The sequence below is a fragment of the Lactuca virosa genome, chromosome 4 (assembly GCF_052849685.1).
Source record: "Lactuca virosa cultivar CGN04683 chromosome 4, Lactuca_virosa_CGN04683_v6, whole genome shotgun sequence".
NCBI classification, from domain to species: domain Eukaryota; kingdom Viridiplantae; phylum Streptophyta; class Magnoliopsida; order Asterales; family Asteraceae; genus Lactuca; species Lactuca virosa.
Genome location: NC_136429.1, coordinates 223,917,906 through 223,931,001, shown reverse-complemented (window position 1 = coordinate 223,931,001; position 13,096 = coordinate 223,917,906). Strand labels below are relative to the sequence as shown.

General features: G+C 39.1%; 1 protein-coding gene across 1 annotated transcript; it reads right to left on the bottom strand.

The window, feature by feature from the left end:
* Nucleotides 1-1,113: 1,113 nt before the first annotated feature.
* On the bottom strand, nucleotides 1,114-2,572 carry LOC145168738 (clavaminate synthase-like protein At3g21360). The gene is made up of 3 exons (XM_079087459.1): nucleotides 2,144-2,572; nucleotides 1,742-1,995; nucleotides 1,114-1,639 (listed from the first exon to the last, which is right to left on the bottom strand). Exons 1-3 carry the CDS (start codon nucleotides 2,522-2,524, stop codon nucleotides 1,306-1,308), a joined length of 969 nt encoding a protein of 322 aa, XP_078943585.1. The 5' UTR covers nucleotides 2,525-2,572; the 3' UTR covers nucleotides 1,114-1,305.
* Between the last annotated feature and the right edge of the window lie 10,524 nt (nucleotides 2,573-13,096).

The following is a 13,096-nucleotide window of genomic DNA, read 5'->3' as shown; positions in this document are numbered from 1 at the left end:
ATCCGCTGTAAACATAAGACTTTGTCTCATGCCCTGGAGTCACTGCAGGCGAACCTCCAAGGCCACAAGGGCTAAGTGGACCAAATATTTGGTACGGTACTGATATAAATTTTTTTATAGCAACTATAATTGGTACCGTATCATATTCACCCCTATTATTTGTTTTCCAAAATTTCGAATATATATTTTTTAATGCGGAGAGGGAATCAACCCAAGTAACAAATTTATTATTATTATTATTTTAAGAGCAAAGGAATTAAATGAAAGTCTATTCCCAATTTATAAGCAAACCTATAAAAACACATTTTTTATTTAGCGTGGTATTTGCATTTACTAATTGCTGGTTATTAAAGAAGTCTTAGCTTAGGAACAGTAAAGTTCCTAAGGTGTTGGCAGAAATGGTCCCTCAACTTTATTATATATTATACTAATTCTCAATTTTATTATATATGCAAGATAGGTCCCTATTGTTCAATATGACACCATTTTCTCTCCCCTTTTGTTGTGTGCAGCTTGCAGAAAGGTAACTTTCTTTGTTTGTAATTCATTTTTTTTAATTGTATGGTTTGGTATAATGGACGGGGATGAAATTGTTCATTTCATTACAGAATGAAATGTAAAATTGCAAAACAGTATATTTTTTACTGTGTAATTTTTAATGACAATTTTGTTAAAATAAAAGTAATAAAGATAATTGATTGGCCAATTTGCACCATATATAAAGAACACTTCACAATGATGTTTAATGTGGTAATTGTACTTACTTTAACACTTCACAATGATGTTTAATGTGGTAATTGTACTTACTTTCTTTCGGTTAATGACATATTTTTTGTGTAGGGTTAAGGAGAGGTTGCAAAAGAGGGTGGTCGTGAATTTTCTCACAAGGGTAAAGGGATGTTGGATCGATTAGAGAACAAAGAGGTTGTGGGGTTACATACACATTATTGAATCAACGGTTTTATTTGCTCATTCATGAACCGCTAAGGGACTATAGTTTTTTTTTATGTTTTTCATTATTATTTGTGTATGCTATACCTTTGATATGGTATGGTAGGCTTTGAATTTGGTTTCCGGTTTCTTTTGAAAAGAAATTGAGTTTTTACTCTGCGGTTGACAGAAACGTGGTAATCAAACTAATGAATATTAAACGCAATACCATTTAACTATAACAAAAAACCAACATTGAAGGATTCCGGAAAAACGATATTTAAGGCTTCCGACGCCCGCAAAGAGGGGGGGACACTTTTCTAGTTATTAATTATAAACTAAAACATATTGTTTTTGCCTGCAATGAAACGCCGATCACTTGCAAAGGGAAGCTAGTATACGACGTGGGGGCTTTAGTAGTGGTCGTCGGCCATGAAGAACCATCAAATTATTAATAAGCAGAACATCGCCTTTCTTCCAAGGAATCGCAACACACTCTTCTTCTAAGATCTTCAAGTAATCTTCCACAGCATCATCAGGCACAGGGTCGCCATTACCGATCTCCACAACAGCATCGCTACCAACTGCAAGACTGTTGAACCATGTTTTCCGGCTACTCTCTTTGTCAAGCCTGATGGCTGGCAGTGTAGCTGATGTAAGTTTTGCACCATTCCCAGTCCATTCCACCTTCACCTCAAGCTTCGCTGCCCTGTGATCAATTAATGGAGGATTTTCGTGAGCTAGCCATGCATGCATGTTTATATAAAGTTGGTTTTATGGGGTCCAATGTAAATTATGAAGAAACACACACCTTTCCTCAGCAACATTCTTGTCGTTGGTTTTGAATATCGACTTCCAACTCCTACCGGTGAAGGATGATGGATCGTTTTCATCACTTGCAAAGTCTGTATACGTAACCCCATGCTCCTCCAGTTGCATAACGAACTCAGGGTGTCTCTCTTTCATCTTTTCGTATATGATATGACTTAAAACTATCGGAGTTTCTCCCCCTTCTCCTGGTTCTTCGTCACAAAAGAAAAATAACTTGGTGGGGAAATCACGAGCCTGTTACATGAGATCCAAATTCATATCAATATATATAAATTGTAAAAACTATTCTGTTACAGAACCATACTGATCATCTGACTGTTAACATGAAAAACGAAATTAAGAATGCAATTGCATAGACATGTGATAGAATAGAGAAATTTACGTAAGACATCTCGTGATGGAAAGGAATTCCCATATGGAGAGGAGATTCATTTGCGGTGTAAACCCGGCCAACGACCTTCGTCCGAGTGGCTATGCCGCCCAAGTAGGGAAATTCAGCGTAGGAGAAAGCTTCGACAACGTTGTTGAAGTCCGAAGGTGTGGTAACAGGGAAGCCTCGGAAGAGAATAGCACCGCTTTTCTGGAGAAGAGACTCCAGCCATGGTTTCTGAACTCTAATTGCTTCTTCAAAATCATGGCGTTCTTCTACTGCAGTAGAACCAGTGTTATGGTTTGGGGATAACACCGCCGGGAAAAGAACGCCGTTGTCCTGAGATTTTTGCTGAGGTAGCTCTATATCTCGGAAGAATTTTCCGGTGGCCATTTGTATTGCTTTTTAGCTGTTGTCGGATGAATGCTGAGACGATGAGTAATTATGACTCCTTGGATTATATTATGGGGAAGTTATATTGCCCGTCTGTAATGTAATAGCTTTGACAATATGTTGTGTTTACATTAATGATACGACCAAGAATTGACATATACGAGTATACGACCAAGACTTGACATATACACGATTAATGCAATTTTCGTAAAGGTGATATTGAATAGATCTTTTGTTTTATTAAATGCAACTTTCCTTAACTTTCTATTACTTTTTCAAGTAATGAAAAAAGTTATTACAAACATAATATAGAAATAATAAAATTCTTAATTATACAAAATATACAAAATACATGATTGGTAAAAGTGGCACATTTAGACAATTATCGAAAACGTTAAATGATTGTTTCTTACGATTTCATTGTTGTTACGTGATTGGTTTTACTATTTTAAAAACTAATTACTCAGACTGTTATTTTATTGAAATGATCATGCATGCCATTTAACAAATTTATTTTTAGTTACCTTTTTGTATTTGTATTCTTTTTTTAAATAAAAAGAACACAAAGCTCTTACATCCTCTCTCTCTCTCTCTCTCTCTCTCTCTCTCTCTCTCTCTCTCTCTCTCTCTCTCTCTCTCTCTCTCTCTCTCTCTCTCTCTCTCTCTCTCTCTCTCTCTCTCTCTCTCGCTTTTACTTCTAAAGACTTTTCCGTCTCTACTACTTCATTATCAATATCAGATATCGGATTATAACCTCCACCTCAACTGCTAGGAAGTTTCATGTTGGAAAAAAATTATCTAAGTTAATGACATTGATCACGACAGTATATAGTATATACAAAGGTTTCTAAATAAGCCAAAATATTTGACTGATTCCTTCACAATCGTTTTTGACCCACTAACCTCAATTAAAAGTCTTGGACTCCATCCTTCTAATAAAAAAAAAATAGGATAATAACATTTATAGTGTATATTCAAATGTTATACGATAGATAAAACCAAAGTATATATTTTATATATTTAGTATCATTTATTTAAATTGGCACTCAACCTATATATATCCTCACTCACATCACATAAATTGTTAAATGATGAGGTGTCCATACATTCACCCACTCACACTCACACAGTTTACCAAAAAATATGAGATGAATAGACGATGTCAAAAGATATATGTGTGGTCAAAAGGTTGGCGTGGGATATTGTAAATATATAGTAAGAGAAAGTTTAAATGTGTGAAAAGAAATTGTCAGTATATAATAAGAGAAAGTTTAAATCGATACTTTTCTTACAAAAGTTAGAAAACTAATATAAAAAATTAAGATATTTATAAATAAGATCGGTTTAAATTCACAATCACAAATCTTATTTATAAATCTCTTGATTTCTTTTATTAGTTTTCTAATTTTATAAGAAAAATATTCATTTAAATTGTCGGTTTTATACAGAAAAATCTCATTATTTTGAATTTTTTTTTATAAAATCATAAAAGTTTTTTTAATAGAAAAATCACGATTATTTAAAATTTTTTCTAAATTAACGAAAAAATCATTTTTTAGATTTTTAACAGAAAATGACAGATTATTTGATTTTTCCAAAATAATTGGACTTTTCAATTTAAAAAAAAAAACTTTTAGGACTTTATCAAAAATTACTCTTTAAATAGTAAGACTTTATCAAAAATTACCTCAAAATAGTAAGACTTTTATGTATAAAACTCTTTAAACTTTCTCTTGCTATATATTTAACAAGTATTAAAATTCCTTTTTAATAAATTAATTTACCTACATCTTTGTAAAAGTAAAGCCTTCCATTTCGATCTATTTTCTTACTTTTCGAACACATGCAATATTTATAAAAATTAATACTTAACAAAATATTAATGAATATATATATATATATATATATATATATATATATATATATATATATATATATAATTTAAAAAATAATTATATACAATTGTTTCATGTACCCCTCTTTATGTGAGTGGGTGAATATATCTTATTTGATAATTTATTTTGAATGAAAAAGTATATAATAACACATGTTTTAATTCTTTTTCTTATAGTAATCATTAATTTTATATTTTCAATAATAATTGTTTAGTTTTATTAATTAGAGACTGGTCCCTCAAATTTATATAATTTTGGATGTTCTTTTAAAAGCATTCTTAGAACAATATAAATTATCGAAAGAATATTGTTAATGTTAACAACAAATAAAACTTTTTCCAACTCTATTAAAGAAAGTTTTAAATGATCTACGTTTTTTATATTATTATAAAGTATGTTTTTTTTAAATATTTTTGGATGTTCTTTTAAAGCATTTTAGAACAATATAACGACAAGTTTATATATTTTGGATGTTCTTTTAAAAGCATTTTTAGAACAATATAAACTATCTAAGGGATATTGTTAAAATTAACGACAAATTAAACTTTTTCCAACCCTATTAAAGAAAGATTTAAATGAACTACGTTTTTTATATTATTATAAAATATGTTTTATATATCTTATAAAATATGTTTTTGGTAGATCATAATATTTTCATATGTTTTATATACATCATACCGAGCACTATGTCTATGGGAATATAACTAAGTTCACTTATGAACGAAATTACAAATAAAGATCATTGCAAATATATGTAGTTTTGATAGATTATATGGGGAGTAATCAGTTTGATTTAAACCAAAAACCAAAGATACACAACACATATCTATTTATGAATAAAATTTCAAAAAAAATTCAAATGAATTTCATTAATACGTCACAACATCGATGACATCGGTGTTGGGTTATATGGATATAAAACCCACAAAGACATAATTGAAGAAAACAACACAAAAATCTCATAATCCAATAGCAGATCCATGTTCAACCAAAATCTAACGTAGAATCCCTATTTCGTAGTGTTAAATGTGACTTAAGCATTTTAAGCATTTGCATGACACACGTGGATATGGTGTCATACCTAGATATGACGGCACACTAGGATATGGTGGCATAGTTGGATATGGTGGCACACTTGTATGCAATGACGCTCTTGGATACGATGGCACTCCTCGAATATGATGTCACTCTTTGGGCTGGAGTATCTGACAATAGAGTAGGCCATCAAAGAAGGTACCACTCAATGGAACCTCGAAAAGTGAATGGCACCTCGAAGAAGTTTCATGTATAGAAGGTGCCACGAAGTGACAAAAGGTGCCACTCAATGTCACCTTGACAAGAAAATGGCACCTCGAAGACGTTTCATGCACATGAGGTGCCACGAAGTGTGAAAGTGCAAATCAATGTCACACTAATGTGTCGTCACGGCACCCCGACGATGTGTCATGCACTGGAGGTGCCATAGAGTGATAAAAGGTACCACTCAGTGAAAAGGTGTCCCATGCAATGGCACCTAATGTGCTAGTGGTGCATTGTTGATGTCAATGCAATGTATCTCAAGAATGAAGGTTCCAAAAGCTATTGCATTGAGGATTATGATTGGTTGACACCTTTCATGGGCCTGTAAATTAATGGGCTTGCCCCATTAGGGTTTTAGGTCTAATCTCTAGTCTATAAATAGGGATGTCATTCTAAGTCAATTAAAAATCTAGCTTGAATTCTAGTGAGTATGTCAAATTTCTGTTGAATTGTACTTGTAACCTCTGTTTGAGAATTCTGTGAATAAAGAATACTCCCCTCCTACTCGTGGACATAAGCCACTTTAACCGAACCATGTAAATATTGTGTCTTTGTGTGCGAACCATGTAAATATTGTGTCTTTGTGTGCTTTTGGTTTCGTGTATTATCTGCATTACTTCCTAACAAAGGGAATTACAACTTGGCATGTGGCATCAGATTTGTTCTAAGTCTTGATAAATATCATCTGGTTTCCCTAACAAGTAGTATCATAGTTGTGGTTGGTGTTCTTGTAACTTCGTGACTTTTACTCCATTTTTTATTTGTTTTAAAACCATTTAACAGAAAATACAACAGAAGACTTCAACTATTTATTAAGAAAAAAAATTCCAAACAAAAAAACACACATCAAATTTGTTATATTGTTGCGGAAATAAATACTCGAGTAAAACAAAACGTGTCCAAGTGGAATCATTATTAAAATCTAACTATCCAATAAGAGACCCAACCTCACAATGTCATTCTCCTAAGCTACCTGCACCAATCATAAAGAAATATAGAAAAGAAACAAGTGTCAGCAACGCTTCGTGAGTCGACAAGTTGTATACAACTAAAAGGAAACATACAATCCCTTAATGGGTCATCCATGCAAATCATGATAATAAAATAACCAAATAGGTTACAATTTTCAACTTTATATCATGATGTATTTCAACCATATTTTATATTAAGTCACTTTCATCTCAATTTAACTAATCACAGTTCTCAACTTTATTCAACCGTTTATCATATATTGTTTAATTCAGCCGTTTAATATTGTAACGTCCCAAAAATCATGTCCAAAAATTTCATTTTAAAACTATAATAAAAAACATAGTTATCAAACCATTCATTCAAAACATATTTAATCAAAGTATCATGTCTAAACATATCATATCAGAGTAAATTATCCTAGGCTAAAACATCATGGTGTTTACGATGCAGTCATCCCGAGCTTCTCCCTCCGCTACTGGAAGTACCTGAAACCAAACTGAAAACCGAGAGCACGAAGCTTAGTGAGTTCCCCATACTACCACATACTACACATATAACCACATACTGGGCCCCTGCCCGCTGCATCGGGACTTGCCCGACATCGGACTCGCTCCGACATCGGGCCCCGCCCGGCATCAGGCCCAGCCTGGCATCGAGCCCCGCTCGGTATACAGATATGTCTCTCTTAGGCCCCGCCTGTCTCTAGGCCTCGCCCGCTATACAAATACAATCATATAAGCACGCTAACACATAAGCAAACATACTCTACTGTATTCTTATCCTAAGGCCTCGCCTAACTTGGGCCTCGTCCATGTCCTGCTACTGATGAGTCATGGAACCCCGTCCACACTCCTGCTGATAGTGAGATACGGGCCCCCGCCCACACTCACTTCTCTCCTATCTCGGGCCCCGCCCCTGCTATGCTACTAATGAGATACGGAACCCCGTCTATACTCAGCTAGTGATGAGATGCGGAACCTCGCCCACACTCACCTCCCTACCAGGCACATACAAGTATCACACAGACAACACGTATAACTAACATACTAACATTCCTCAGGCTTTCCCCGGCATCGGACCTTGGTCCGGAATAACATAGATATAAACTTTCCTCGGGCCTCGCCCGGCATCGGACCGTGGTCCGGAAACATACTATCATAGCCTAGGGCTAACCCCCGGGTCTTCTTACCATAAATAAACTAAATGGGCCGGCATTGTGGCAGTAGACCCATGCACACAGTGAGGAGACTCATCTTGCACTATTGAAGTCCTCCTAAAAACTCCTCTGGCTGCTAACTGGAACTTCCCGAACTGCTGATCCTTCGGCTCCCCGAACTATCAATACCAAAATATCACTTAGTCCAATTCAATAACCTTTCATAGGGTAGAATGACCATTCTACCCCTAGGCCAACTTGGTCCATAACTAAGGTCCAAACCATAATGAAAAAGGCCCAACATTAGGTAAGCTTCCCAAGCCCACTAGTGGCCCACTAATGGCCCAATTTGCTAAATTGGCCTAATCCCTTTAATGAGCCTTATCCTAAGCCCAAACATTTCCTTGGCCCATATTATCTGACTTCTGATGGCCCACTAAGGCCCAAGTACCCAAAGCATGGCCCAAACCGAGGCCCAATAATGCAAAGCCCAAACTGACAGAGTACGGGGGGCGTACGTTCACGTACACTAAGCGTACAGGCTAGAAGGTGCGTACGCTGAGCGTAAATCCCCTGCTAAGTCCTTTTCCCATTAAGGGCTTAATACTCCACTTCAGAAGCTATAATCACAGATCCTGATCCTTTTCCACGTCTTAATCCATAAAGTCACTGACTTGGTGACTTTACTTGGCCCAAACAAGCCCAAACTCCAAAAATGATGCATTATGTCCATGAAGATGGTCTTATCTCTTGCATGAATCCATTAAGACCATCAAGGTGTCAAATTTCTGACCTAGAGAATCATTTAGCACCAAGGGTGGCAACCCTTGGCCTGGAAATCGGATTTGGGCTATAAAGCTTCCACATATTGGACCAAAATTACTTCAACACTAAACCTCACTAGATCTAAGCACCCTTAAGTAAAGTTATGAACTTTATACCTCCAAAGAGTTCCAAATGATGATGCTATTCCAGATCTATGAGCTCCAACTTCCCAAGTTCTTCCTTGCCAACTTCTTCTTTTCTTCTTCCAAGCTTACACCACCAAAATGAGCTTCTTGAAGTTAAAATCACCCAAGGATGAAGAGATGAGGCGTTCTAGGGTTTCTATGAGGTTGGGGAGGCTGGTAAAGAGGCTAGGGTTTGAGCCATTATGTTCTTTATATAGTGGTTGGCCCTAAAATTAGGGTTTCTGGACACTGATCGGACGCTGGGCGTGCTTCCTGTACGCGGGGCGTGCGTCTAAGGCACCCGCGACCATTTCCCTTTATATGTTGGGCGTAACCCAGCTTACGTTGGGCATACCCACACGCCTTCCACTTTGCATGCATGGTCCTTCCTTGTCAACCTTTTCCATTAAGGACCATTAATGCCAATAACTTCCAAGTGTCATGTCTTCCTTATCCGAGGTCCGTTTCCAACGAACTTTATACCCACGAAAAGGTGGCGAGAAGCCCTACGCTCCTAGAGACACACCCCGGCCCAAAAACCTTTCGAATAAAAATTCAAGACCCATAAAAGACCAAAACGCCCCTAGCCTTGGCCTTTGAAATTCATAAGCGAATACTTTCAGAACAGGGTGTTACAACTCTCCCCCACTTAAACTAGACTTCGTCCTAGAAGTCTGCTACGACCAACTATCCTGCAATCTTCTCTCAACATTCCTGTCCGAAGATTCTGTTGTCTCTCATCCGCCTTCCGGAGGAACCGGGACCACCCTGGTCCCAACTGATCTACATCTGGGTTACCAGACTCCCACCGGTTACTGCTCCCAATCTCAAACTCTAAGTCGCTCCCAGCCACTTCCGAAGAAACTTCGGCTACCTAAGACTGCTCTACCTACATTGGCACCCTGACTCCCTAATTCCTGGGATCCTCGATCCCATATCTTGACCCTAAGGTCTCTACAAGGTCCCACCTGCACTGCTATAATCATACGGGCCTCGCATACGGGTCTCATCCAAACTATATCTCGGAGTGGCCTCCCCCACAGGTCTCACCTATCTTGGGCTATGCAGGCCCCACTCCAACCTAAAACTCAACGAACTACTCTCTCTATCGATCTTCATCATGCTAACTAGGAGATACGGGACTCCCCCACACTCCGCTAACTAGGAAATACGGGCCCTCGCCTACACTCCTCTAACTAGCTGTTAACGAAATGCTACGGCTATCCCTGTTGGGTTATGAGCATTCTAACACTCCTAAGTGTACATGCAACCCTAAATACCTTGGATCTATGTTTTCTCTATTATACATACAATTATGAACATCCAAGGTATTATCCTAATCTAGCATACAAAATAATAAATATAACAAGATAAAATACATACCTCTTTGATGTAGAATGTCTTCATGAAGCTCGAGTGCCTAGTGCCCCAAGTGTGACACCTCAAATGGTTCACACAACACCAAATACACTTGGAATAACTTGAGAGAAACTTGAACATTCCTTGAAATCGTCTAGCCCTCACACTCACACATTAGTCCATGATTTCTTGAGCCATGGGGTTCTTTTATATGGTGGCTATTAGGGTTACACCATGTAACTCATAACTTTACCCATTCCTTATGCTCCATGGATTTTAACCTCCATGGAGTATCCATGGGTCACCCCATTGACTTAGTCCAACATAAGGAATCTTGGATCACAAGCCCACATATATAAGAATGAATGATTTACACAATCAACCCATATATTTAATTAGTCTCCTTTTGATCACTTAATTAATTCCAAATTAATTCTTGATCAATACTAATTAAATAACCTTATTAATATATTAGAACTTATAATATATTAACCAACCTTAAGTGTTATTTCTCTCATTATAGTCTATCCAAATGCATGATGCCATGCAACCCAAATGGACCATGCCGGGTCGGGTCAAGTCTTACCAATTATAGTTATGGACTTAGACATCAATCCAACAATCCCGCAGCCTTACTACTCTTCCTGCTCTATCTAACTGCTGGAGATTGCTACGGCGACCCCGTAGTCTTACATCCTGACTAAACTCGCATCCTGCCGAGAAAATATCCAACCTGGTTCCCACCCAGGTATCATCTACCGCAAATAAACGAACTTAATGTTGGGAAGTTTCCAAAACTCCAAACTCGCGCACTCCTCTATCCCAACAGCCACTGGGGCTGCTTTCCTTTCCAACAAAGTTGCGAACTCATCCCAATTTTCACTTACTCATTCTCCTAACCTTTAGGATAGTTCTCCCCCACTTTGATTCGACTAGATCCCTACAGCTCCCAGCTTGGGAAGGATTCCCAATCCTTCTCTCCATCTAAAGGGTCAATTTGCTGACATCCAACGCTTACCACTGCTAGCGCTCCAACCAACCAATACCAAATCTGAACCACTCTTGAAGACTAACATAACACTTCCCGAGCCCCACTTACACCTGCTATAGTGAATGCATCCTGAGAACCAGCTCAAAAAGGGGGTACTACTATGAACTACTGCCCGAAAATCCATGATATGCAGATGGCATATGATCCGAACACGAACAGAAATAAAATTCTAACATACATTCACTAACATAGATGCAGTACCATAACAATATAATCATGAATAAAAGTTGACAGGAAAGCAAAAGATACACACCTGCAACATCCGGTACTGCTCGCTTCTCCACTGTAGACAACTAAAAAGCCCTGCTCCCCACCGCAGGCGCCTCTGCTCGGCCCTAGCGGCCGTCGGTGATCCTCAAAGTCACAGGGGCAGGTGCCATCACCTGTCCTGCTGGAAGCAAACTCGGACACTGGGCCTTCTTGTGGCCCCTCTGACTGCAATGGAAACATATCAGGTCTGACCCCTGAGTGGTGGTAGCAGTACAATCCCTGCTGAAATGACCAATACGGCCGCACTTGAAGCAGCCAGAATCACCACCACTACCACCCCTGCACGCACCCTCGTGCGTCCTATCACACTTGCCACAACGACTACGGCCCTGATAATCCCTCGATCTCACATCTGACCCCTTGGGTCTCTAGCCTGAACTTGCGGCTACCTGAACCTCTCCGGCTTCCTCTTTCTGAGGTGCTCCAGATCGATCTCCCTCCCCGTGCCCCGAGCAATCATATCCTCCAGCGTCTTGCAGCTGGACCTGCTCACAAACTCCCTGATGTCACTCTTTAGCATCTCGTGATATCGGGCCTTCTTCATCTCCTCGTCCGCGACATACTGCGGAACAAGAAGAGCCCTCTCCCTGAACTTGGCGGTGATCTCTGCCACTGTCTTTGTAGTCTGCCGCAAATCCTGTAACTCTCGTGCTAACTGTTGCACCTCAATCACTGGTGCAAACTCGGCCCTGAACCTGTTTGAGAAATCACTCCATGTCATCGCGTCCAACGCGTCATCATCCCCAATGGCATTACCAACCTCCTCTCACCAATCCCGTGCTCTGTCCTTCAGAAGACAGGAGGCAAGTCGGACCTTGTCCCCCTCGGGACACCGGCTCGTACGGAAAGCGTTGGCAACATCGGCCAACCACCTGCTGCTACCGATGGGTCTCGAGCCCCATGATAATCTGGAGCTCCACAAGCTCTGAACTCTCGGAATGTCAGGGTACGCGCCCCCATCATGGCCATCATCTCAGTACAAAAAGCTCCGAGCTTTTCATCCAGAAGCTCTAAAATACCCTCTTTGACCGAACCAAAGATCACAGGAGTCTGGTCTAGAATACTACGCGTAACCTCTGCTGAAATAAACTCTCTCATCTGCTTCCCGAGCTGCTCGGCTCCTGAGCCCAAGCCCCATCCCTCACCGGCGCCTGAATCGCCAACTGGTCTACCCCGTAGCGTCACCATTCTGCAACACATCATAACCATCATCAGAATACTCATCACTACTGAGGGATCACACACGCTCTACAAGTTCCCTGGTTTTATCTCAGTCCTCTTTGAATCGAGTACAGATCCTCTGCTTTCAGTAGTATGGGCCCCTACTACCTTCCACATCAATCCGTACTTTCCTCAAAGATTTCCTTGACTCCACCAAGTCCCTTGCACTACTACTATTGCTCCCAGCACTAATCTCATCCTAGGCTTACCCTAGGGAAATCTATAACCCAACCCAGTCCTCAGCTGCTGAAGGACTCTTCATAATGCCAATTAACCACTATGTGAATACCATCACATGCAACGAGGCTCGGATAATCCTTCGAGTAAAGGACTCATCAAACAAGAGCTGCGCAATAGGGTCAAATCCAATACTCTGAGATTATTCAACCCTGGTCACAT